We start from the raw sequence: 27,500 nt of genomic DNA on the forward strand, positions 1-27,500 counted from the left end.
CTTTCACAGGCATGGCTGACTTTTCAGTCGTGATTACAATCGAATTCCACAGTTTCCTTATCAAAGAATGTGAAGATTTAATGAGCGAAATCATGTTCTGCATGGGACAGAATTAGCTCAGAAAGTGGAGCGGCTTGTGCGGTAATTGAAAGGTTGAAGGATCGATCACAACCCTGACCAGAAAATGCTGCCTGACCTCTCAGTGCACCCCAGGGAAGGTTTGGCTACATTGTTGGTCATTCCCACCAGCGTGTGGCTGGGAGTTTGAATGGATGCAAGACTTCGAAACAAAAACATCATTATAAAATCCATATTTGATCTAAAGATTATCAACCAATAACCCATACATCAACAGCATATTACAAATAGCATAAATACTTGAGAATGTCTCTAGATTTAATAGATTTTCAACAAAAACTATGAGATTCATTTAGTGACTTACTGATCAAATGTTTTAAAAAATCCTGAAAAATACATAAATCATCAAAAAATTACCAAAATACTCTCACATGGCAATGTTAACATGCGGAATAATATGATGCTGTTTTTAAATCAGTCAATTCAAAGCTTTTTTGAAGAAAAATTGGTAAATATAACTATAAGGGTCACAGACAAAAATAAAATATTCATAAAAAAATAGTGCTACTTTCTAAAATTAGTAGAAAAATCTCAGATCACCATAGGTACATTTGGAATGTTGTAAATGGTTTATATTTATTGTATACTTAAGAAACTTTCTGGCAAAAATTTGTTACTTTTTTGTCCAACTGTACCGAAAAACTGGCAAAAAGTAAAAAATTCATTAAAAATCTATGCTTTTGTACAAAAATCTCAAAATATTCATAGATTACCTCTGTGATATGAGAATTGTGCTTATATTTTTGTTGGGATCATAAATGTTAAACTTTTCTTACAATAAAATAATATTTGCATTAGTGGCAGTCACCAAAAATAAGTCCTACAATTAAACACAAGGGGGTGCTCAAATCAAGACGACATTTTACGTCTTTCATAAACCACCAAAGAGTGAACTTTGTGGCAAATTTCAAGAAGATTGTGATAACAGAATTTGCGCTACAACTGCTAGCCTAAAAATGTATTTTCGTAAATATAAAGCGCAAACCTCTTCGTGGAGCTGTAATTTTCGTGACGTAAGCTCAAGGCTACCCAGTTAGTGGAAATCTTAGCCTCTTACATGCAAATAATGATTTTTAGGAAATGTTTCAAATTTGAAAATGTAAATGATCATAAAAAACACCCACTTTAATCAATCATTACCATATTGATAATGTAGTCTTAAGACTCTATAGTGATGACAACCACTAAGTTTCGTGCAGATCCATTTAGCCAGTTCATCAGTATAATTTCTTCCTAGTTATAGTGCCCCCTATTGTTGAATCAAGCTAAAAATCAAGATGTACACTTGAATTGACCTTAGGTATGGTGGTGATGAATAGCTTTGAAAAATGTAAAAATCTTTTGAAGTTATACTAAAAAAACGTTTTCATTCCAAAAAAAAAATATTTTTTTAAATCATATTAAATTAAAAAAGCAAATTATCCAAAATCCCTTCACTTCGTTTGGTCAGCCGCTCCTCCTCTCTTGTCAGGCAAAGATGTGATGTGATTGTGTTTGATGGCCGGGAGGAGTTAACGAAAGTACGTTGGACTTACTATGCAAATGTCTACTAATTTGCATAAGTTTAAAACATTTTTTAAAATACTCATCTAAATTTGACTGACTCAATGAACATACAGGATGAGATCATTTGTTTATTTACGAAAGAAATGGGGAGAAACATGCCAAAAACATTTTTTGGCTACAACAGCGCCATCTATTGGACAAAATTGAAAATTGTTTCTGTGATTGTAGATGCCACTATGACTGAGTAACTTTCTGTACAGAATATATATTTTTCATGAGTTAAAGGGCGAAACATTTTAAAGCCTATAAGCCACGCCCACTTTTTAATCATTTTCGAAATGTAGCTTAAGGGTCCGATGATAAACATATCTGCCAAGATCTGTGGAAATCCATCAAGCCGTTTTGCTGCAACAACCTTTTCGTCTCTTTAGCTCCCCCTATTGGTGAATCCAAACAAAATTAGGTAGATGGGGCTTACCGCTCATACTTTGTAAGGGTCTAGAGTCTCATCATTTTATCTTGAAAAATGGTGAAGATATCATCAATTATCTCATGTGCTAGTTAGCGCACTGAATTTGACATGGGATCATTAGCCCAATTTTCAATAATTCCATGTTTTTCTTCATCACAGCATCTTAGATTAAGCCATAGATCATATGTACAAAGTTTGAAATTGATTCGATGAAAAATGACAAATAAGTGATTAAAACTGTTTCGCGTTTTTTGCGATCTAGCAAAAAATCTAGTTAAGCGGAAATGGGCGTGGCCAAACAAAAAAGAAGCAGAATCATCCAAGGATCATGTCCATATAAAGTTTTTTGACTGTAAGACCTATGGTTTGGGAGCTAGTAGCTGAAACGTATTCACCTCCGCAATAGCGCCACCTAGGTGACTCGGGGTCCAAATTTTCGAATCTGAGTAGCGGTCAGGATTTTCTATCAGAATGCCATATCAGATTTTTCCTGGCAATTTCAGGCTCTTGTCCCCATACAGTATTAGCAGAAAAGAATAATAATGAAAAATCCGTAGAAAAACAATAGGAACCCTAAATATATCTGATATCTAAGAAACCTGAGACGGGAGGAGCAGCAGTACGGTTTTTCTGTGTTTCACACCTACAAACTGAATTGTCAGCACAGACACATGAAACAAGGAAGCATTTCAAAGAAGTGTTACTATACACATCTCACCTTGTGTGTCACGTTGCAACACACACTTCGGAGGTCTGAGGAAGTGGCGTTTTTGTGCTGGTGTGTGGCTAAATATGGTAATGAACCTGTTGTTTATTCTTATAAGAAGTGCTTTCCGATCAACTGAGCTTGTCCTGAATAAGTAAATGAATAAATGTTGACCTGGAAGCGTTCCTGGTTGAGGAGAGTCAGCGTGGGGGCGTTGGGCTCCGAGTCCTCCCCGTCCCAGCTGCCCTCTTCAGGGAAAAGAGGTGGATCCTCCTGGAACTCATCCAGCTCTCTGAACGTGTCTCCCAGAGTAAAACGTAAGTGCTCCCCCTCTCGTGGCAGAGAGTTGTGGGCATGGTAGAAGGAAAGGCGTGGAGAGGAGATTGACGGGTAAGGGGAAGACTGGTAGATGGTTGTCCCTTCGCTCCGTTCAGACATGAGGCTCTGGCGGGCGCTCGAAAGAACTTTATGATCTGCAAAGAAATAATTAAGCATGTGTTTAAAAGGGACATCCAATTTTTCTTTGAAATAAAACAAATCTATGTCCCGGACAGCAGTAGCTCAGGAGGTAGAGCGGGTTGTCGGAAGGTTGCAGGTTCGATTCCGACTCTGACCAAAGAATGCTGCTGATGAGACCAGCCTTGCCTGCTGGTGGCAGTTGGAGGGACCGGTGACGCCGGTGTTCGGCAGCCTCGCCTTTGTTTTTGCGCCCCAGGACAGCTGTGGCTACATCATAGCTCATCCCCACCAGTGTGCGAATGTGTGAAGCGCCTTGGAGGCGTGTGGAACCCTAAGATGGCTCTATACAAATACAGGCTTTTCACCATTTCTATGGTGCACACAAAACATGTTCAAGACATCTTTTGCACCAAATCTGTCTCAGATAAACCGACTTCAGCAGGTACATTTTCAGTACCTTCCAGAATGAGCCGCTTCAGGGCTCTGCCAGATGTGGCTCACTCTTTTAATCAACATATTTGCTTTGGTCTCTAGAAGGAATGCCTTGTAAGTTGTACTCGGTGGAAAGAAAGCTCAGGTGCACTTGTTTCCAGTAGTATGGGTCAGGTGGAGGAGAAAGTAGCTTCAGAGCAGCGGGATTTGGAAACTTATTTCCTGATATTCATAAATCTCGGCTGAGATTGGGTAACAACAATGCAGCCCTACCACTGACTCCATTTGTTATGCAATGTTGATGTTTTATCTCCACAAGCAACACACGCCTGGTAGAGTTATGCAGTGCTGTTGAGTTGCTAATGCTAATGGTTAGCTTCTACTAGCTGAGACGTGCTCTGCTGTTTCCTGGATGCTTAATCAACAGCAGTCTTCCCTGTTGCGAGTCAAGACGGTTGAGTCCATGAATGTTAAGAGACAGTGGGATGTAGATCTTCATGTAGGCTTTTCAAATTCTAGAGTTTTACCGTCTGTTTTCCATCAGAAGCTAATGCAGGAGATAGGTGTAGGAGACTATTTTGTGTTCAGCCAGCTTGAAAATTCAATTCAATTCAATTCAAGTTTATTTATAAAGCACCAAATCACGACAAGAGTCATCACAAGGCACTTCACATAATAAACATTCCAATTCAGGTCAGTTCATTAAGCCAGTCAGAAATAATGTTTCCTATATAAGGAACCCAGCAAATTGCATCAAGTCACTGACTAGTGAAAAACTCAGAGTAACTAATTATAATTAAAAATAATAATTAAAATGGGTTTTAAATTAAAATAAACTAGAGCTGGCCATTCCCACCCATACCCCGCTCAGGCTGCTATAAGCTGAGAAGCTCTGATATCCTGTAGGAGCTGATGCTTCGTCAGCAGCAGCTCTCCCTAATTTCTCCATTTGTGACATCACACACAGGGCCTTTATGAAGTGGCTTCTATGAGGCACATAATTCCTAAAACACTGGCAGTAAACAGATTTGAACATCTGGAGTTTTTATAAGGCAGTAGAGACTCGTGTGGCGTTTAAATGTGTTTAACCTCACCATGTTTGGGTCGACTGCGGATGTACATGAAGTCCGTCTCATCCAGTCTATCTGGTAACACACAAAAAAGTTCATCTCATCAAATCTCTGGAGATGTTTAGCATTTCTAAACACTGGACACTCGTTATTTTATATAAAACATCCCTGGATCCGGTCTAGTTGAGTACCTAGCCTGTAAACCGAGCTGATGTCAGAAGAGAAGAGTCTTTCTAGAAGGCTGCTGTCACTGGGATCTGAGGCACATGGGTTAACCTGAGCCAGGCTGGCCTTCTCCTCCTCTGTGAGAAAAACCAAGTGTTTGTCTCTGTGAGAAGGAAACAAGGGAAGCATGATTTCTGCCGTCTCACGCCGCTCAGAACGCACACACTCTAGCCAGCATGTCACCAACCAAAGCACAACGTTACAAAAACAGAGGCTGCGACTGGCTGGAACTTCTAAAACGTTCTTACAGGGGCGTTGCATTCAGAGGCTTGACGTGAGCTCTGTGCACAAAGCCGGTGTGTTCTGTGGAGGTGTGTTTCCCGATGAAAACCTCCACGCCTCGGAGCAGCAGACCCTGGATCTCCACAACGTCACCCTGGTTCAGCTGGAGCTCGTCCGGCGTTGCTGGACTGTAGTCAGCCACTGCTACACACGAACCTATCACTGGGGGAACAGAGGAGTAATTGTTCCGTCTGAAACTAGAACGATTTGCCAGGGAAACGAAATGCTTCAGATTAAGAGGAATCACGATGCATATTCAAACTCTGAGATGTTTTACCAATGGAATCTTCAAAGTGCTCAGTTTCTGTTGGTGAGCATCCAGCATGGCCTGGATACTTCCTCAGGAACCACCTGACCAAACAGGAAGTAGAATTAAACAACCAGTTGGTGCTCAGATTGTGTGTTGTGAATGACTCTCACGTAACATGTGATGTTAACTGTAAAACTTTGGTTCTATTCATTATTTTGTGTCTGCTAAAGCTGATTAGCTGCAGCAGCCATGTCGGATTGGATTGACGCTAAAAGCAAATCAGCTGTAGATGGAAACGACTAAGACTTTATGTGAGTTCCTTTTAATATTGTTAAGGAGAAAAGGTGCTAAAAATACAGAGAAACAACATAAAATCTTGTTTTCTATTATATTTAATGTCAATAAGTCGATGCTCAAGGTGGCTCACTGATAAAAGGGGTAGGGCAACGGCTGCATGGCACTGACTGGAACCAGGCCGTGGTTCCCAGTGGAGACCATGGTTCCCTCCCACAAGCTGTCCTCCTTCTTGTCTCTGACCATCAGCAGGTCATTCTTCTGAAACGACAACTTCTCGTCATCCTCTTCATCCTGCTCACTTGTGGCGAACAGCGACTTGGCAAAGAAAGATCCTGCAACAAGCCAGAAGGCAAGTAACAATCTAAACTGTTTTCAGGAGAAAGGGTTTTCTTCTACGCGGTCCTCCTTCAGCCACCAGTGATGAATGCTGTAAATCCTTTTCTCATTAAGTTAATTCAATTGTCTTCCCTGTTTGCCAGCACTGCAGTTATTCTATATGTTCTATGAGGCCTTTGGCTGGGGCACATTAGTGGTGCCTAAGCCTGAAGAGGCAGGAAGGACTCCAGCCGTTTGTTATTATCTGCTGAAAGGTTTTGCTGTTGAATTTCTGTTTTAGAAAGATATTTTATTCACTTTTAGATGCATTTGGATGAAATGCTCAGAGACAAATGACTGGATTTCTAATTAGCTTAGCGATTAGCTTTTGGGCACGACTTTATGACTAAAACTAGGGATGTCCCGATCAGGTTTTTTTTTTGCCCTCGAGTCCGAGTCACTTGATTTTGAGAATCTGCCGATGCCGAGTCCCGATCCGATACTTTTGATACATAAAAAAAAGAAAGAAAGAAAGAAAAGGAAGAAACTGTTCCAGAATGTTCCTTATTTTTTATTTAATAACCTTTTTATTTTAATGTTTAACAACAGATCACTTCTGTGAGGTAGCTTAAACAACCAAGTAATAAATAACATAAATTCTTCACTTCTGGACTTTATTGCAAATATAAAAAGTCTAATATAAAAACAGATAGCACTTCAACTTCAAATACCTGGCAGGGGTCTACTTTGCCTCGGCCCCCAAAATGCTTAGATACGTCCCTGGGCATGGGACGGAGTTTTGAAGATGATCTGAATTATCAACTATATAAATACCACATGCTGATAAAGTATTGCTTCATACAGGTACACACGTGTAGTGGGATCAATCTACCTACATTTTATTTTTTAAGAAGTTTGTTTTGTTTTCTTGGTTTTTATTTTCCTGTCTTCCTGTCCCGTCTGTCTCTGATCTTTCTGTCCCGTCTGTCTCTGACATTCCTGTCCCGTCTGTCTCTGATCTTCCTGTCCTGTCTGTCTCTGATCTTCCTGTCCCGTCTGTCTCTGATCTTCCTGTCCCGTCTGTCTCTGATCTTCCTGTCCCGTCTGTCTCTGATCTTCCTGTCCTGTCTGTCTCTGATCTTCCTGTCCTGTCTGTCTCTGATCTTCCTGTCCTGTCTGTCTCTGATCTTCCTGTCCCTTCTGTCTCTCATCTTCCTGTCCCATCTGTCTCTGATCTTCCTGTCCTGTCTGTCTCTGATCTTCCTGTCCCGTCTGTCTCTGATCTTCCTGTCCTGTCAGTCTCTGATCTTCCTGTCCTGTCGGTCTCTGATCTTACTGTCCTGTCTGTCTCTGATCTTACTGTCCTGTCTGTCTCTGATCTTCCTGTCCCGTCTGTCTCTGATCTTCCTGTCCCGTCTGTCTCTGATCTTCCTGTCCTGTCCTGTCTGTCTCTGATCTTCCTGTCCTGTCTGTCTCTGATCTTCCTGTCCTGTCTGTCTCTGATCTTCCTGTCCCTTCTGTCTCTCATCTTCCTGTCCTGTCTGTCTCAGATCTTCCTGTCCTGTCTGTCTCTGATCTTCCTGTCCCGTCTGTCTCTGATCTTCCTGTCCTGTCCTGTCTGTCTCTGATCTTCCTGTCCCGTCTGTCTCTGATCTTCCTGTCCCGTCTGTCTCTGATCTTCCTGTCCCGTCTGTCTCTGATCTTCCTGTCCTGTCTGTCTCTGATCTTCCTGTCCCGTCTGTCTCTGATCTTCCTGTCCTGTCCTGTCTGTCTCTGATCTTCCTGTCCTGTCTGTCTCTGATCTTCCTGTCCCGTCTGTCTCTGATCTTCCTGTCCTGTCTGTCTCTAATCTTACTGTCCTGTCTGTCTCTGATCTTACTGTCCTGTCTGTCTCTGATCTTCCTGTCCCGTCTGTCTCTGATCTTCCTGTCCTGTCTGTCTCTGATCTTACTGTCCTGTCTTCTCTGATCTTCCTGTCCCTTCTTTCTCTCATCTTCCTGTCCTGTCTGTCTCTGATCTTCCTGTCCCGTCTGTCTCTGATCTTCCTGTCCTGTCTGTCTCTGATCTTCCTGTCCCATCTGTCTCTGATCTTCCTGTCCTGTCCTGTCTGTCTCTGATCTTCCTGTCCAGTCCTGTCTGTCTCTGATCTTCCTGTCCCGTCTGTCTATGATCTTCCTGTCATGTCTGTCTCTGATCTTCCTTTCCTGTCTGTCTCTGATCTTACTGTCCTGTCTGTCTCTGATCTTCCTGTCCTGTCTGTCTCTGATCTTCCTGTCCCGTCTGTCTCTGATCTTCCTGTCCCGTCTGTCTCTGATCTTCCTGTCCCGTCTGTCTCTGATCTTCCTGTCCCGTTTGTCTCTGATCTTCCTGTCCCGTCTGTCTCTGATCTTCCTGTCCTGTCTGTCTCTGATCTTCCTGTCCTGTCTGTCTCTGATCTTCCTGTCCTGTCTGTCTCTGATCTTCCTGTCCCTTCTGTCTCTGATCTTCCTGTCCTGTCTGTCTCAGATCTTCCTGTCCTGTCTGTCTCTGATCTTCCTGTCCCATCTGTCTCTGATCTTCCTGTCCCGTCTGTCTCTGATCTTCCTGTCCTGTCCTGTCTGTCTCTGATCTTCCTGTCCTGTCTGTCTCTGATCTTCCTGTCCTTTCTGTCTCTGATCTTCCTGTCCTGTCTGTCTCTGATCTTCCTGTCCCTTCTGTCTCTCATCTTCCTGTCCTGTCTGTCTCAGATCTTCCTGTCCTGTCTGTCTCTGATCTTCCTGTCCCATCTGTCTCTGATCTTCCTGTCCCTTCTGTCTCTGATCTTCCTGTCCTGTCCTGTCTGTCTCTGATCTTCCTGTCCTGTCTGTCTCTGATCTTCCTGTCCTGTCTGTCTCTGATCTTCCTGTCCCTTCTGTCTCTCATCTTCCTGTCCCGTCTGTCTCTGATCTTCCTGTCCTGTCTGTCTCTGATCTTCCTGTCCCGTCTGTCTCTGATCTTCCTGTCCTGTCTGTCTCTGATCTTCCTGTCCTGTCTGTCTCTGATCTTACTGTCCTGTCTGTCTCTGATCTTACTGTCCTGTCTGTCTCTGATCTTCCTGTCCCGTCTGTCTCTGATCTTCCTGTCCCGTCTGTCTCTGATCTTCCTGTCCTGTCCTGTCTGTCTCTGATCTTCCTGTCCTGTCTGTCTCCGATCTTCCTGTCCTGTCTGTCTCTGATCTTCCTGTCCCTTCTGTCTCTCATCTTCCTGTCCTGTCTGTCTCAGATCTTCCTGTCCTGTCTGTCTCTGATCTTCCTGTCCCGTCTGTCTCTGATCTTCCTGTCCTGTCCTGTCTGTCTCTGATCTTCCTGTCCCGTCTGTCTCTGATCTTCCTGTCCCGTCTGTCTCTGATCTTCCTGTCCCGTCTGTCTCTGATCTTCCTGTCCTGTCTGTCTCTGATCTTCCTGTCCCGTCTGTCTCTGATCTTCCTGTCCTGTCCTGTCTGTCTCTGATCTTCCTGTCCTGTCTGTCTCTGATCTTCCTGTCCCGTCTGTCGCTGATCTTCCTGTCCTGTCTGTCTCTGAACTTACTGTCCTGTCTGTCTCTGATCTTCCTGTCCTGTCTGTCTCTGATCTTCCTGTCCTGTCTGTCTCTGATCTTCCTGTCCCGTCTGTCTCTGATCTTCCTGTCCTGTCTGTCTCTGATCTTACTGTCCTGTCTGTCTCTGATCTTCCTGTCCCTTCTTTCTCTCATCTTCCTGTCCTGTCTGTCTCTGATCTTCCTGTCCCGTCTGTCTCTGATCTTCCTGTCCTGTCTGTCTCTGATCTTCCTGTCCCATCTGTCTCTGATCTTCCTGTCCTGTCCTGTCTGTCTCTGATCTTCCTGTCCAGTCCTGTCTGTCTCTGATCTTCCTGTCCCGTCTGTCTATGATCTTCCTGTCATGTCTGTCTCTGATCTTCCTTTCCTGTCTGTCTCTGATCTTACTGTCCTGTCTGTCTCTGATCTTCCTGTCCTGTCTGTCTCTGATCTTCCTGTCCCGTCTGTCTCTGATCTTCCTGTCCCGTCTGTCTCTGATCTTCCTGTCCCATCTGTCTCTGATCTTCCTGTCCCGTCTGTCTCTGATCTTCCTGTCCTGTCTGTCTCTGGTCTTCCTGTCCCATCTGTCTCTGATCTTCCTGTCCTGTCTGTCTCTGATCTTCCTGTCCCGTCTGTCTCTGATCTTCCTGTCCTGTCCTGTCTGTCTCTGATCTTCCTGTCCCGTCTGTCTCTGATCTTCCTGTCCTGTCCTGTCTGTCTCTGATCTTCCTGTCCTGTCTGTCTCTGATCTTCCTGTCCCGTCTGTCTCTGATCTTCCTGTCCTGTCTGTCTCTGATCTTACTGTCCTGTCTGTCTCTGATCTTACTGTCCTGTCTGTCTCTGATCTTCCTGTCCCTTCTGTCTCTCATCTTCCTGTCCTGTCTGTCTCTGATCTTCCTGTCCTGTCTGTCTCTGATCTTCCTGTCCTGTCCTGTCTGTCTCTGATCTTCCTGTCCTGTCCTGTCTGTCTCTGATCTTCCTGTCCTGTCCTGTCTGTCTCTGATCTTCCTGTCCCGTCTGTCTCTGATCTTCCTGTCCTGTCTGTCTCTGATCTTCCTGTCCCGTCTGTCTCTGATCTTCCTGTCCCGTCTGTCTCTGATCTTCCTGTCCTGTCCTGTCTGTCTCTGATCTTCCTGTCCTGTCTGTCTCTGATCTTACTGTCCTGTCCTGTCTGTCTCTGATCTTCCTGTCCTGTCTGTCTCTGATCTTACTGTCCTGTCTGTCTCTGATCTTCCTGTCCTGTCTGTCTCTGATCTTCCTGTCCTGTCTGTCTCTGATCTTACTGTCCTGTCTGTCTCTGATCTTCCTGTCCCTTCTGTCTCTCATCTTCCTGTCCTGTCTGTCTCTGATCTTCCTGTCCTGTCTGTCTCTGAACTTCCTGTCCTGTCTGTCTCTGATCTTCCTGTCCTGTCTGTCTCTGATCTTCCTGTCCCGTCTGTCTCTGATCTTCCTGTCCTGTCTGTCTCTGATCTTCCTTTCCTGTCTGTCTCTGATCTTACTGTCCTGTCTGTCTCTGATCTTCCTGTCCTGTCTGTCTCTGATCTTCCTGTCCCGTCTGTCTCTGATCTTCCTGTCCCGTCTGTCTCTGATCTTCCTGTCCCGTCTGTCTCTGATCTTCCTGTCCCGTCTGTCTCTGATCTTCCTGTCCTGTCTGTCTCTGGTCTTCCTGTCCCATCTGTCTCTGATCTTCCTGTCCTGTCTGTCTCTGATCTTCCTGTCCCGTCTGTCTCTGATCTTCCTGTCCTATCCTGTCTGTCTCTGATCTTCCTGTCCCGTCTGTCTCTGATCTTCCTGTCCTGTCCTGTCTGTCTCTGATCTTCCTGTCCTGTCCTGTCTGTCTCTGATCTTCCTGTCCCGTCTGTCTCTGATCTTCCTGTCCTGTCTGTCTCTGATCTTACTGTCCTGTCTGTCTCTGATCTTACTGTCCTGTCTGTCTCTGATCTTCCTGTCCCTTCTGTCTCTCATCTTCCTGTCCTGTCTGTCTCTGATCTTCCTGTCCTGTCTGTCTCTGATCTTCCTGTCCCGTCTGTCTCTGATCTTCCTGTCCTGTCTGTCTCTGATCTTCCTGTCCTGTCCTGTCTATCTCTGATCTTCCTGTCCTGTCCTGTCTGTCTCTGATCTTCCTGTCCTGTCCTGTCTGTCTCTGATCTTCCTGTCCCGTCTGTCTCTGATCTTCCTGTCCTGTCCGTCTCTGATCTTCCTGTCCCGTCTGTCTCTGATCTTCCTGTCCCGTCTGTCTCTGATCTTCCTGTCCTGTCCTGTCTGTCTCTGATCTTCCTGTCCTGTCTGTCTCTGATCTTCCTGTCCTGTCCTGTCTGTCTCTGATCTTCCTGTCCTGTCTGTCTCTGATCTTACTGTCCTGTCTGTCTCTGATCTTCCTGTCCTGTCTGTCTCTGATCTTACTGTCCTGTCTGTCTCTGATCTTACTGTCATGTCTGTCTCTGATCTTCCTGTCCCTTCTGTCTCTCATCTTCCTGTCCTGTCTGTCTCTGATCTTCCTGTCCTGTCTGTCTCTGAACTTCCTGTCCTGTCTGTCTCTGATCTTACTGTCCTGTCTGTCTCTGATCTTCCTGTCCCTTCTGTCTCTCATCTTCCTGTCCTGTCTGTCTCTGATCTTCCTGTCCCGTCTGTCTCTCATCTTCCTGTCCTGTCTGTCTCTGATCTTACTGTCCTGTCTGTCTCTGATCTTCCTGTCCCTTCTGTCTCTGATCTTCCTGTCCTGTCTGTCTCTGATCTTCCTGTCCTGTCTGTCTCTGATCTTCCTGTCCTGTCTGTCTCTGATCTTACTGTCCTGTCTGTCTCTGATCTTACTGTCCCGTCTGTCTCTGATCTTCCTGTCCCGTCTGTCTCTGATCTTCCTGTCCCGTCTGTCTCTGATCTTCCTGTCCCGTCTGTCTCTGATCTTCCTGTCCCGTCTGTCTCTGATCTTCCTGTCCTGTCCTGTCTGTCTCTGATCTTCCTGTCCTGTCCTGTCTGTCTCTGATCTTCCTGTCCTGTCCTGTCTGTCTCTGATCTTACTGTCCTGTCTGTCTCTGATCTTACTGTCCTGTCTGTCTCTGATCTTCCTGTCCCTTCTGTCTCTCATCTTCCTGTCCTGTCTGTCTCTGATCTTCCTGTCCTGTCTGTCTCTGATCTTCCTGTCCTGTCTGTCTCTGATCTTACTGTCCTGTCTGTCTCTGGTCTTTCTGTCCTGTCCTGTCTGTCTCTGATCTTCCTGTCCTGTCCCGTCTGTCTCTGATCTTCCTGTCCTGTCTGTCTCTCATCTTCCTGTCCTGTCTGTCTCTGATCTTACTGTCCTGTCTGTCTCTGATCTTACTGTCCTGTCTGTCTCTGATCTTCCTGTCCCTTCTGTCTCTCGTCTTCCTGTCCTGTCTGTCTCTGAACTTCCTGTCCTGTCTGTCTCTGATCTTCCTGTCCTGTCTGTCTCTGATCTTCCTGTCCTGTCTGTCTCTGATCTTCCTGCATCTCCCAGTCCTCCAGAAAAACTCCTGCCTGCTTCCTTCTTTTTCACCTCACAGGTAACTTTTTAACTAGCGGACCAAATTGATCTATTGACCGCTAAAAAGGCGGAGTGTGCGCCGCGCCAGTGACGAGCGCTGCAGCGGGGTCGCGTCCACACGTCATGCTCAAACACAGACAGAACTTACCAGAGAGACAATGAACGGACACGAATGACTGTGTGTTAATTGTATATTTTTGGTGACGCCACATAGAAACTTAGAAAATGTTGGGTTTATTCCCACATGTGCGAGCAGGTTCACAACATTAGGAAATTGCTGCAGTACTTGGTGCAAAACTAAGAAACAATCAAACACAGAGAAAGGTCGCAGACTGTGGAACAAACTCCCACTAAGCAGCCATCTACTGTCTGGAGTTTTAAAGCTAAATTGAAGCATTAATAGTTTAATTTATAAACTGGTGTCATCATCAGGGTTAGAGCTCTAGGAATGAAGCACAGAGAAAGGTCACAGGCCGGCATCCACATGAAAGGCCTAGACGGAGGTCCGGGTCTTCAAACCACCAACCACACCAACGTCTTTAGCTTAGATGGATTTAAATGCAGGTAATATGTGTCAGTGGAATTTATTAGATTAAAATAATCTCAGATGGTAGATACTATTATTTAGTATGAGATCAATGGCTCTTTGATTTTTCTTTGCATCAGACAGAATAAGACTCAACGGGTTACAGAGACTAAAAAACCTAAATAAAGACGTTAGATGCTGATTCTATGAATTTCTTCTATGTGGGATATTTTGGCTGTGGGTTCAAAAACGTATGTGTTGATATTTACTGACCTTCCTGAAGAAGAAGCCCCAGATAGAGCGTAGCCAGATGTTCCTCGTCCACCGTCACATTAATCTCCAAGTCACTCAGCAGCTCTGGGTCCAGCCAGAACGACTGATCACACAGGAAGTTCTCCAGGCAACGGGCCACATATCCTAGGACAAGGAAAACTGAACTGATAGCACGATGCTAGAAACACCAACACTACATTTATTAGAATCTAAGTCACTATTATGCCAAAAAAGTCACCATTTGGTTGAACTGGGCATTGAACGCTACGTTTTCAGCACATCCAGTGCACAGTTCAGGATCTTACCTAATGAAAGGTACGTAGAAAACTTCCAGATCTCCTCCACTGTCTTAAAAGTGAGCACAAAACTATCCTTCTCAGCGTGGACAGAGACGAGACGAGCAGACAAGTCCTGCAGGAACAAAGTCTCGGGTTGCAGCTTCAGATTCACACGTAAGATGCACCATCATTATGTAGACGATAAAGCCCTTTAGAAGGACTTTACCGAACAGCTGACGGTGCAGTACAGAGTCTGTAACATCTGCATGGTCAGGTCTCACCTTAAAGAGCTGTGCAACATCTTTGCTGTTACTCTCCACCACTCTGAGTCGCGTGCGCAGCGCCTCCTGCAGGCCCTGGTCGGGATCATCCCTGCAGCGCCTCCGCCCAGTAAACAGCAGCACAATTTCTAGGCAATCAATAAAATCCATCTTGTTTAAGTCTAATAAACTCAGCTTTACTTTGGCTCATGATTCATGTTTTACGGTGTTTTTTCAGCCAGTCCCCAAAGCAGGAAAACTTACAGCTCGACCGTGACTTGAAAAAGGGACCACGTTTTGGAAAAGTTCTTTAAATATCATCTGTGAGAGCTTTTTATTCTAGAGATGCTCTTGGAGCACGTGGAGTCCCTGGAGGAATCACTAAACCATTAGGCTTTTTACCGGACTCTCTGCGCGGCCATTTAAACCCATTTCAGGGGAAGAACCTTGAGGAATGCGATGGATGAAGCGAATCTGCTGATTGAGTAAAGCATTAGTAGACGGGGGGACGTGCTCCATCGGCATTCATAAGACGTCGTCTCCGTTCAAAACGCCTGTTGTTCACAAACACAGAGGAGCATGGTGAAACTCCGATACCTGAAGAGTGTTTATCTCCTACTGAGACGATGCTTCCTCGAAGGAAGGCTTCTTTCTTCCTCCAGTAGTTGTCGTCAGTGCCTCCTTCACCTGATTCTCCTGCGAGGCCATCGTCTTCCTCACCTGTTTGTGGAAAAGGGAGGAAATCGAGTAAAGATGGTGTTCTTCGTCTGGGTCGAGGCCAAACCGAATCTGTTGTTTAGGAAACATCTCTGCTGCTGTGGAGACAACCAGGTGTGTTGAATGTGGAATCTGTTTTATCAGAACGTCCATCAGAAACTTTGATTTCATTCACAGAGTCTAACTCTGGCTTTACAGTCTGAACCTGAACGTGTTTCATGACACAACAAGATAGTGATCTGCTCTGTGTTCCAGCCCGGCTGTGCAGCAGTGATCCCACTAGAACCATGCTAGACTTTAGAGACACATTTGACCAGATTTGACGGTTTCCAGTCCTTCAGCTACGAATCTGAGCACACAAAATGTGTCTCATCAGTGTTAAGCACACAAAGATGGACGCACACGGCACATTTTTTCCCAACAGTGTTGTTTGCTCCACTGTCCAGGGAGGATGTCCCAAACACTTCCTCTGGCTGGGACCTGAAGGAGAGCAGCACGGCTCTGCTTCACACCAAGCTCATGGCTGATTTCACAGAATTATTACCTTAAGCATATTTATCGGCTCTGGTGCAACATAGCTACCACACCTTGAGTCATGTTGCTGCTTCCTGAGAAGTGCTCATTTGTTCCCCCAAGAGTGTACAGTGGTTCCCTCCAAAGAGCGTCCAGCTCAGCAGGAGAGATGTCTGCAAAAGGAGAGGGAAATCGGTGAAGGTCACAAATGTGCAAAAGTAGACGTCGATCCATTCTAATGTCCTTTTTAGCTGAAACATCCCTAGAACATCCTACTTAGTGAGTAGGAACGTCCGTGTTTGCACCCTCATGTGTGCAGAATATATGAAGCCACAGCCAGCAGCCCAGCAGATTAGCTCATCTTATCAATAGAAAGTGAAAAAGGAAACATCTTAGCAGGCTCAAAATCTGCTTGTCGGCACCTCCTAAGCTTCTGCAGATGTTCAGCAGGGCATTTAGCTCATGAGCTCAACCAGTTCTAGACAGGAAGTAGATGCTAGATCGACATTAGAGACCCCTACATGTTTTAAGGATGTCCCACTAAGTTAGATTTACCTTGGACAACAAGCTGCGTATAGATTAAATTAGATCTTTTCTAATTTATTTTAGGACTCTTTGACCTAGCTGCACTTATCGTCTCCTGGCTGTGGCTTACCAGGACCAATTAAAAGCATGTGTGGGAAAAAGGTGTTCAGACAGCAGGGCGTTAAGCACAACGGGGAGACGGATTCAGGCGTTTAAATAAAAACACCAAGTTTCAGCCGCTGGTTAGTTTGAGGAGTTTTCAGTGGGATGCACACACACACACACACACAGACACACACACACACACACACACACACACACACACACACACACACACACACACACACACACACACACACACACACACACACACACACACACACACACACACACACAGAGAGAGAAAACCTTCAGCTGACATCTCAGGTCACACTTCCGTGTCACACTATCAGTGGACGAGCCATAACAGCTAAAGAAAGAATAACAAATCCATTCGTTTGAAGTTGAACATGCGGTGTAAAACACAACGGGACGTTGAGATCTTGGGGCCAAGCGTTCACAGAGAAACAATGGGGAGCGACACAATCTGTAACATGACATTACGCCAGAGAGGACAACAGCCTATTCTTTCCATCAGAGCAGGGTTAGCACACACACAGTTATGCTGTTACAGCGCAGGATCACACCATGCCCTTTTACCTTCGTGGCTAAGTGTGCTACCCATAATGACCTGAGTCCCTGCCTATGTGAACGTAGCAGGCATGACTGTAGAGCACAGAGAGCAGGCTGGGACCGACCTGTGAAGGAGGAGAGGCAGACTTTGGTGAGCGATTGGCAGCAGGAGCAGCTGAGGAGCGGTCTGCAGCAACAAGACACCATCTGGCCCAAGAGCCGGCAGCTCTCAGAGATCAATGCCATCCCATCAGTTTCCCTCGGCCACTTTAGTGACTACTCCCTCTCTTCCTTACTGTTGCAAAAGCCCTGCTTCCTTTGCTGTTCCTGCAGCACCGTCCCTGCCCCGCTACACCACCGGTAAACGCTAGCTGGATCTGCCGCACCGTCCCCCTGCTAGGCTTTATCTCCTCTTCTTCTCCACTATCTGTCTGGGAATGCTTCTCTTTACAATATTTCTTTCCCTTACTCTTTCCAACTCTCTCCCCCTCCTCCCAACATCTCTCTCCTCTTTCTCTCTCTCTCTCTCTCGCTCTCTCTCTCCCTCTCTCTCTGCTCAGTAGCTGCCCAGACAGTCAGCCGATGCACAAAGCAGTCTTTACAAATGGTATGAGTGTGTAGGGGGAAGGCCTCAGTGTGTGTGTGTGTGTGTGTGTGTGTGTGTGTGTGTGTGTGTGTGTGTGTGTGTGTGTGTGTGTGTGTGTGTGTGTCATTGAAAATATGCACAGAATGTGTGTGTCACAGTAACAATGAAGGTGGCAAGTGTCTGTGTGTGTGCATGTGTGTGTTGCTGTGATAATGCACTGCTGAGCCGCTGTAAGGTAACGCCTCACCAGGGTAGGCTGAAAGGTGGAAGTAAGGTGGAGGTGAGAGCTGTCTGCTGGCTCCTACCCTGGATCAGAGCCCTGAGAGAGGTGTGTGCTACACACACCCTGTGGCCCATTACCATCTGAAAAGGATGGATCCATTCATGGTGGAAATGATTTCACATTTACTGTTTTCATTATTTTTTGTTCGTTCTTTCTGCATGCACGGGCCACCAGGGCTGGACTGGGACCAAAATTCGGCCCTGGCATTTTAACGAATCGTCGGCCCTCCCCATTGGGAGAGCGGTGGGGGTGGGGGGTGTTGCCGCCCGCGGACTCGTCTCTAGGCCGAATGTGAGATCTAAGATGGACTGGGACTGTTAAATTACAAGCAGGGCCCGGCCGCTGCGACCGGGAGCCCTGGCCTTCCAGATCAGCTCATTCTCCACGGGCGGAGATCAGCGGGACATTAGCTACATGCTAACGCGGTTAAACAACTCCTACGTCATCGCTCTACCGCGTTTTTCTTGCTAAAGATGCCTAGAAAAGCTATGTTAGTTTCGGTTACCATGTAGATAATGTTCTGCAGATCACCAACTGTGGTGTAGTGTCGGCCCAAGCTGGGCAAGCAGCCCACTTGGCTAAGCGGTCCACCGGGACAGTGCCAGAGTGCCAGATAGGCCAGTCCACCCCGGTACTCGTCCAACTGCTGATCAGCCAATCCCATGGCAGTAACTCAGCGAACCAGAGTAGCGGACTGCAGCAGGAAAAGACCACACCTGTTCAGATGAGCCCCAGCTGCAGCTGTAACATTCAGACTGTCGAGTCAGTGAGTAACACAAACGCTGCCACGTACCAATGCTCCACATTTAGTGTATAACAGGCATTAAAGAAATTAGGGACCTAGGCCAGTGGCACCACTCTTGGTCCCGGAGAGCCGTATCCAGCATGTTTTCCTTGTCTCTTTGGTCCAACACACCTACTTCAGTGGTTGAATCCCCTGTGCATTAGCTCAGGTTCTGCAGAAGCCTGTTAATCACCTCCTAGTTGAAATCACGTGTGTTGAAACAGAGTAATAACTAAAACATGCTGGATACCGTCCCTCCAGGACCAGGAGTGAGTACCACTGACCTAGGCCCAGGCCTGAGTGTGCACTCTGCTGATAGACAGCCTTCATACAGTTTTTAAGGATGCTTTGATTTTTACCCCTAGGAGGAAATAAAAACTGTTTGAAATCCACAGTGGTTCATTTCCTCTCTGCATCTCCCCTGCTACGAACAGGTTACCACACAAATCCTTTTGCTCTGGTCTCCTGAAGGTAACAATCTCAGGTGGGTCTGCATGGTGTTCATGTTCAAGAACAACCTAAAGCATCCCAAAGAGAACCCGGTTTTTCAGTCTATTATCTGATTAAATGCAGCACCATCAGCGTGTTCTTCTTTTTGACTGGCTGTGGGAAATTCATCTCTTGAATGTAACTGCATGATGTCGTCACGTCATCATGGATCAGAACCTCTGAGGGGTGTTTCCAAAACCCTGTTAAATGACTGATATGAAGAATGTAGGCAGTTCTGAAGACAAAAAAGGAGCCTGATTTAAAATGGGTAAGGTGCACATAATAAAGGTGTTAAATGTACAGAATTTATTATTATTATTATTATTGTTATTATTATTATTTTCTTTATTTTATTTTATCACTATTATATTATTATTATCATTATTATTATTATTTTATTATTATTGTATTATTATTATTATTATTGTATTATTATTATTATTATTATTATTATTATTATTACAATTTGTTGCAGCAAGTTTGCAAAAATAGCCTCTTTAATTTTGTTTCCGCCCACATGGGGGCAGTGTAGAGTAAATACGTAAAGCAAGCAGTAATGCTGGTGAAGGGACAATCTATCTGGGCACAGTAATCCAAGATGAAAAGATGAAAGAAGAAACAATAACTCAACTGCTTAAGCTCTCTGAACGCAATTTTATTGCTCATCTAAGGAAGTTTTTAATTCTAACAGAAAGTTTAGGAACACTAACCTTTTAACATCCATAGCTTCATTAAAGCGAGTTTACAATTCACTGCCCAGTCCTCCCTAGGGTCATAGCTTCTCCCAAACAGGAGCTGGATGTGAGTGTGCTGCTGAGTGGAGTAAAGCCTAATGCATGCTTCTCCGTCTGCGTGGGTATGGAGACACGCAACGCTGTTATGTGTCAGCCCAAGGGCTCTCCAACAGGCTCGCAGTGGCTGATGGGGACACGCCCAACCTTTAATATCACAAGCTTGTGATTGGTCAGGATGCTGCTTCTTTCAATTTCGTCAACAGCACCTCCATTGCCCCTCAAAAGATAAAGACAGAGCTGAAGAAATTTTGCAGTAAATGCAGAACATATTAAAGAATGTATCGCAGAAAAAAATTCTAAATTACTAATGTTTATTCGCCCAAGAATGAAGAAGCACAGAGACTCAACACACATTTTATTTGTTGACGGAAACGTGAGTTTAGAGGTGGTGCCTGCATGAACAGGTGGAAGTAGAAGTACACATTCATCCATATTAAAAGTATCTGATTTACAAAAACACTATATAAACACAATATCTTGGACCGGATACATGACTGTGATGGTTACGGGATACCCCCAGACAGCGCTACACCCTCTGTTGTCCTGGCAGGGGACTGATTTACAGCACTGCCCAGCTGACGGAGAAGTCCGAAAGGAAAACATCTCCGTTAAGCCCGCCACACACAAGAGCAAGCTGCTGACCAAACGGCTTCGAATGACCGTTTGCTCAGCAGATACCTCGCTGCTTGCATCTGATTTTCACTGAGTTTCCCGCCTCACGAGACACTGAGGTGAATATCTGACTGGTTTAATATTTTCAGCTTCGTGGAGGGTAGAAACTCATCGTGTGCGCTCTATGTGAGCTACTGGCTGAGCTGAAATATTGTCGTGGCCAATCAAAGCGCGTTCTCCATTCACATGATTCCAAGATGTATTCAGGTGCAGCCCCCTGCCCTGTCTGCTTGTCAGAAAAATAAACTAAATGGTATCTTGCGGATCGACGGGCCCGCTGTTTCCACTACAGTCTGGAAGGATTCAGGATCCAGGCGGCGGTACGGTCAGAAGGATTCTGGGTTTTCAAGGCACATCTCTTGGAGTAGATTGGCATAAACTCCTTGCCTGGCCCTTCTTTCCAGCCACACTACTCTCCTAACCTTGAAATGACGATGGCAGCGACGCATAGAGGCATTTCCTCCGTTTCCAGCTCTGTCTCCGTTTTGTTTATTTTCTGACATGCAGACAGTGGGCTGCCATCTTGGGGTCATGCGAGTGGAGAACGCGCTTTGATTGGCCACTAGAATATTTCAGCTCAGCCAGCAGCTCACATAGAGCGCACACGGTGAGTTTTTACCCCCCGTGAGGCAGAAAATATCAAACTGGTCAGATATTCACCTCTTGAGGTGGAAAACTCAGTGAAAATCAGGTGAACACAGCGAGGTATCTGCTGAGCAAACAGTCATTCGAGGCCGTTTGCCCTCATGTGCGGCAGGCTTTAATGCGTGTGCGTCACTCCACTCGAGCTGACGGGGAAGTGTAAATCAGCCTTAAGGAGTGTCCAGCTTTTGTAAAGGAGAAACAAAGTAACAAACACTGTATTACAAAGTGGAGGCTACAGTTGCCCCCTTACCCCCCTGTAGATCTGCCCCTGTTATTATTATTTTTGGAAATCACTTATATTTTTAAAGGAGATGTGTCATGCTATTATACATCTTCCAGAGCAACAATAAGGTTCTGATAAATGATTATTGTTGGCACTACTGAAATACCACCTCCACCCATGTGAGTTCCACAAACGTACACGGCTGCAAACTGCAGATTCACACCAACATGTCCCACTCAGGCATCACCGAGTGCCTGTGTGAACGCTTTGTCTCGCTGTGCTCAAACCAACAAAGCTCCTCAAATGACAAGCACATCCTCTTCAGAAAGAAGTATTTTCACATGTACTGAAAGCCTTTTATCAACACCTGAAGAGAAACTCCCTTCACCGCTAACAGAATTTTGTTTGTAACCACCAGGCCCGGCAGGAATTATTAAAATAACTAGCCAGGAGGGCAAATGTTAGCCAAGATGTCTGACAAGCAACAGATAGAGATGAGCCAGACCTTTCTTTCTCATGTCATGCGTATTCAAATAAATGTTGTTTAGTAATAAATATGTGACAGTCAAGAGACAAGCTAAGAACTTTGTTTGAAAATTAGTACTCGAGTACAATAATACCATTGTTGTAACAGACTGATTCAAACGACCAAGTTACTGAACCTCATAGAGTAGTCTTTAAATAGAACGAAAGAAAGTGGGTAGACCACAAATCCCCTGTGTGTGTGTGTGTGTGTGTGTGTGTGTGTGTGTGTGTGTGTGTGTGTGTGTGTGTGTGTGTGTGTGTGTGCGTGTGCGTGCGCGCGTGTGGGGGGTCTTGTTCTGTGTGAAAACAAAGCAGTACATGTGATAATGCTGCAGGATTTCACAATTGTATCTTCTCAGCAGCAGCGCTGCAGGTGCTCTCCATGTCCATCATGTGCGTAAGCCAGGTCCTTAGTCAGCTTGTTTATGTTTATGTTTATTTATTTAGCAGACGCTTTTATCCAAAGCGACTTACAATTTATAACCTATAGGGCATGTTGTGATCTGTGGGAGAAACCGGAGTACCCGGAGGAAACCCACGCATGTATGGGGAGAACACGCAACTCCACGCAGAAAGGCCGCAGTCGAGTTTCGAACCTGCAACCTTCGTGCTGCGAGGCAACAGTGCTAACCACTGCGCCACCATGCAGCCCACTCATGCCCCAACTTAAAGTTGCGCACATTTTTCCGCTAAGTTTTCTTTCATAAATCCCAACGTTTGCCTGGAAAGTTGCTTGCGCAGTTTTCCGACCCCGTTTTGTGCGTAAGCAAGATTGATAAATAAGGCTCCTGTACTTTAAAACTTTCTGTTTACTTTGAGAAAAGCTCCTCAGATGAGAAACAAAAAGACAAAAATGAAACAAAAAGTGGGGTTGTCTTTGTTTGGACTGCCTCGGATTAGCCTGGATTAGCTGTTAGAACCAGCCAGTGCAAATGTTACAAACTTCAAATTTCTAATAACCTGTTAGATTTATTTAGATTTATTAAATGCCTCACACCAGTGCACACTAAAACATGTTTAGTGACCGTATCAAACCTTTAACTGCCATACCAAGAAAAAATTAACACATTTTTTCTTTTTTGTATTTACTTTAATATGAGGCAGTAAGTGTTATAAGATATTATAAAGTAATAATCATAGAAAAATGGTTTTATTAACTCAGATGATGTATGATGTTTGACTTTTTAATGAAGCATCCTCATATTATTCATTTTTGTTCAGTGTTTTTCGCTCATTCACATTCATGTGGATCTACAAAATCCACAAAGTTTTTTCATTTGTATGTTAATGACATAAACACTATGGAACTCAAAAGTATTCAAAATTTAATAAATAAATAAGACATTATGAAATAAATATCTACATGAAGAAATTCTAGACAATCATGTAATCTGACAATGAAATGATGAAATAACAGAATGTTATGTAAAATCTAAGCCCGATATTATGAAATATTTTTCATTCTTCTTTTAAAATGTCTTTATTAATATAAAGTATTTTTGTCAAAAGTCATTTTTCCATAATAATCCAAATTAATATTGAGCCATTTTCATTTAATTCATTCAGTTTTTGTTACATAACGTTATGTTCCATAAAACAGAAGATAAACACAAGAAAACACACATGACTTTCATAAAACCTATCTGAAATATAACAACTCACTCCCTCATGTCGAGGCCGAGGAGAGGAATTGGAGCAGGCACTCCCAGGGGAGAATCCCCCCACAGGATCCTTGAGCGGGTTGGATCATTCTGTCACAAACGTGCCGGTGAGCGAAGCGGAGGTGTGGATCCACAAGCGGGTGAAGAAGCAGGCAGGTAGCAGGCAGGAGCGTTTAAAACACGGATTTATTCAAGGACACGTAGGACAATGAAACAGTGATCCAACACGAGACACAGAACTGAAGGGGTTTAAATACAAGAGGGCTGGGAGCTTGGGCGATTGGAAAACGAGAGGCAGGTGGGAGCAATTAACAGAGACACATGGCTGAACCAAACGGGGAGACAGGACAGGGTCTGACACCTCACATGCTGGAATGTGATTTATTTCCATTAACATTAATTATTTCAGTCTCAATTTTTCACAATCAGGAAAATCTTTATTCTGTGTTTAAACGGGCGGCTCCTGCATGTAATCTCCAGTCACTGAAAACTATTTTACACCGTCTCTTCCTCTGCCTTCGCGTTCTGGATTTTCTTGTCTGAGATCAGTTCATCTGACCTGCTTATTTGGCGGCTGAGTAGCTGTGTTTGGATCTGTTTGTGTGGATCAAGTGAGGCGGAAAGCCGTAAACAGTCCAAATTCACGTCAGGGCACAGCGGCACTCTGCTTGTTTCTCAGTCTGACGCCTGATCTAAAGGAGCACTTAAGGTTGATTTTGAGATCCACGCACAGACCTTTGTTTGCTTCCAAAGCTGCATGGGGGTCAGGAGCTGTCACCAGAGGTTAAAAGAATCTTTGAAATAGTTCAGACTGTTCCGTATCGATGCTACACCAGTCACCAGAACACCTGTGGGTCAAACTGAGCTCAAGAGGGACGAAGGGACCGATGGAGAGGAGGCAGGGACCAGTAGAGTCCGGGGGCCTGCGTCTGGGGCAGAGGACGAGGCGACGACTGGCTCTTGGGGGCCTGCGTCTGTGACAGAGGAGGAGGTGATGACGGGCTCTTGGGGGCCTGCGTCTGCGGCAGAGGAGGAGGCGACGACGGGCTCTTGGGGGCCTGCGTCTGCGGCAGAGGAGGAGGCGACGACAGGCTCTTGGGGGTCTGCGTCTGCGGCAGAGGAGGAGGCGACAACGGGCTCCTGGGGACCTGCGTCTGGCGAGGGCGGGACCGGCGGGCCCGGCGGTGACCGGAGGCAGAGACGCTGAAGGAGATGTCCTTGACTTTTGGACTGGAGGAGGCGGCGTCCACCTCTGGGCCGGAGGCAGCGTCGACCCCTGGACTGGAGGAGACGGCGTCGACCTCTGGACTGGAGGAGACGGCGTCGACCACTGGACTGGAGGAGACGGCGTCGACCCCTGGACTGGAGATGGCGTCGACCCCTGGACTGGAGATGGCGTCGACCCCTGGACTGGAGATGGCGTCGACCACTGGACTGGAGACGGCGTCGACCATTGGACTGGAGGAGACGGCGTCGACCACTGGACTGGAGGAGACGGCGTCGACCCCTGGACTGGAGGAGACGGCGTCGACCCCTGGACTGGAGATGGCATTGACCACTGGACTGGAGACGGCGTCGACCATTGGACTGGAGACGGAGTCGACCTCTGGACACGAAGGAGCGTCGACCTCTGGACACGAGGGAGCGTCGACCTCTGGACACGAGGGAGCGTCGACCTCTGGAGTGGATGAGGTGTCGACCTCAGGAGTGGAAGAGGCGTCAAACACAAGACTGGAAGAGGCATCGACCACAGGACTGGACAAGGCATCGACCACAGGACTGGACAAGGCGTCGACCACAGGGCTGGACGAGGCGTCGACCACAGGACTGGAAGAGGCGTTGACCACAGGACTGGAAGAGGCGTCGACTTCAGGACTGGGGGCGTTGACCTCCATCGACTTCTGGTCCGGGGGCGTCGATTTCTGGTCCGGAGGCGTCGACATCTGGTCCGGGTGCGTCGACTTCTGGACCGTCTACTTCGACTTCTGGTCCGGGGGTGTCGACTTCTGGTCCAGGGGTGTCGACTTCTGGTCCGGGAGCGTCAGCTTCTGGACCGTCGGCTTCTGGACAGTCGGCTTCTGGACCGTCGGCCTCTGGACCGTTGGCTTCTGGACCGTTGACCTCTGGACCGTCGGCTACTGGTCCGGGAGCGTCGGCTTCTGGACCGTCGGCTTCTGGACAGTCAGCTTCTGGGCCGTCGACTTCTGGGGCGTCGGCTTCTGGACCGTCGGCCTCTGGATTGTCGGCTTCTGGTCCGCTAGCATCAGCTTCTGGACTGTCGGCCTCTGGACAGTCAGCTTCTGGGCCGTCAACTTCTGGACCGTCGACTTCTGGTCCGGGGGTGTCGACTTCTGGTCCGTCGGCTTCTGGACCGCCGGTGTCTGGACTGCCGGCTTCTGGACCGCCGGCCTCTGGACCAGCATGGGAACGGGATGTGGTGCGACCTCCGGTTCCTCCACTGGTACAGGATGCGGTGCGACCTCCGGGACCACCGCTGGAACTGGATGCAGTGCGACCTCTGGGACCACCGCTGGAACTGGATGCAGTGCGACCTCCGGGACCACCGCTGGGACAGGAGCTGACTGAGCTGGTGGTGCCTGAAACTGGGAGAGCAGGGAGGATAGAGTGTCCAGCTGGAGCTCCTGGAGACTGAGGCTCTGATGGAGTTGGGCCAGCTCAGCTCTACTGGGTGGACTGCAGACTTGATCCTTTGGTCCTGTGACGAGGGAGCTGCTGACTGGACCGACACCTTCTCCTGGTGATGAGAGGAGGATAGGGTATCCAGATGGAACTCCTGGAGGCTGACGAGCTGACGGATCCAGCCAAGCTCCGCCTGGAGACCGGCGAGCTCTGTCAGCTGGACTGTAGGTGTGGTTCCTCCGCCTGCAGATGACGGAGGCGCTGATTGGACCGGAGACGGGACTGCTGGTCTGACTGGGGGCGGGTCCAAGCTGGTGCGCCGAGCCGGGGCAGCGGCGAACTCGCGGCTCCGTCCTGGGTCACAGGGTTGCGGTGGAGCCGGGCATCCTTCCCCACGCCGGGGGCCAACTCCGGGGGAGCACACAGCCAGTCTGGTGCCCATGTAGCAGGAGCGGTCTGGCAGTGTCTCCCGGTCCAACCTCTCATCTGGCTCCGGGAGGGTGGAGAGGATCGCAGAGGTTGAAGTTTGGTGACGGCGTCTGCGGTGAGGCGACGCCGGAGGAGGAGAAGCCGGCCGGTGGTCCGAGGAGAGGAACTGGAGCAGGCACTCCCAGGGGAGAATCCCCCCGCAGGATCCTTTAGCGGGTTGGATCATTCTGTCACAAACGTACCGGTGAGCGAAGCGGAGGTGTGGATCCACAAGCGGGTGAAGAAGCAGGCAGGTAGCAGACAGGAATGTTTAAAACACGGATTTATTCAGGGACACGTAGGACAATGAAACAGTGATCCAACACGAGACACAGAACTGAAGGGGTTTAAATACAAGAGGGCTGGGAGCTTGGGCGATTGGAAAACGAGAGGCAGGTGGGAGCAATTAACAGAGACACAGGACTAAACCAAAAGGGGAGACAGGACAGGGTCTGACACCTCACATGCTGGAATGTGATTTATTTCCATTAACATTAATTATTTCAGTCTCAATTTTTCACAATCAGGAAAATCTTTATTCTGTGTTTAAACGGGCGGCTCCTGCATGTAATCTCCAGTCACTGAAAACTATTTTACACCGTCTCTTCCTCTGCCTTCGCGTTCTGGATTTTCTTGTCTGAGATCAGTTCATCTGACCTGCTTATTTGGCGGCTGAGTAGCTGTGTTTGGATCTGTTTGTGTGGATCAAGTGAGGCGGAAAGCCGTAAACAGTCCAAAGTCACGTCAGGGCACAGCGGCACTCTGCTTGTTTCTCAGTCTGACG

The 27,500-nt window shown here is 46.7% G+C and overlaps 1 protein-coding gene across 5 annotated transcripts in view; it reads right to left on the minus strand.

Moving 5' to 3' along the window:
- sh3tc2 (SH3 domain and tetratricopeptide repeats 2) overlaps positions 1-27,500 on the minus strand; it is a 41,801-nt gene that overhangs the window by 7,810 nt on the left and 6,491 nt on the right. For 2 of the 5 annotated variants that reach the window (XM_070548902.1, XM_070548901.1), the window contains exons 2-12: positions 15,824-15,922; positions 15,117-15,239; positions 14,541-14,668; positions 14,287-14,392; positions 13,982-14,125; positions 5,968-6,169; positions 5,568-5,641; positions 5,257-5,452; positions 4,975-5,111; positions 4,808-4,858; positions 2,997-3,295 (exon numbers count right to left, since the gene is read on the minus strand). In XM_070548902.1, the coding sequence (XP_070405003.1) occupies positions 2,997-3,295; positions 4,808-4,858; positions 4,975-5,111; positions 5,257-5,452; positions 5,568-5,641; positions 5,968-6,169; positions 13,982-14,125; positions 14,287-14,392; positions 14,541-14,668; positions 15,117-15,239; positions 15,824-15,833 (1,470 nt within the window). In that variant the 5' untranslated portion in view covers positions 15,834-15,922. Of the gene's footprint in view, positions 1-2,996; positions 3,296-4,807; positions 4,859-4,974; positions 5,112-5,256; positions 5,453-5,567; positions 5,642-5,967; positions 6,170-13,981; positions 14,126-14,286; positions 14,393-14,540; positions 14,669-15,116; positions 15,240-15,823; positions 15,923-16,973; positions 17,306-27,500 lie in introns of those variants that run through there. The other 3 variants (XM_070548900.1, XM_070548899.1, XM_070548898.1) reach the window with 3 other exon arrangements.

The sequence above is a fragment of the Nothobranchius furzeri genome, chromosome 2 (assembly GCF_043380555.1).
Source record: "Nothobranchius furzeri strain GRZ-AD chromosome 2, NfurGRZ-RIMD1, whole genome shotgun sequence".
NCBI lineage: Eukaryota > Metazoa > Chordata > Actinopteri > Cyprinodontiformes > Nothobranchiidae > Nothobranchius > Nothobranchius furzeri.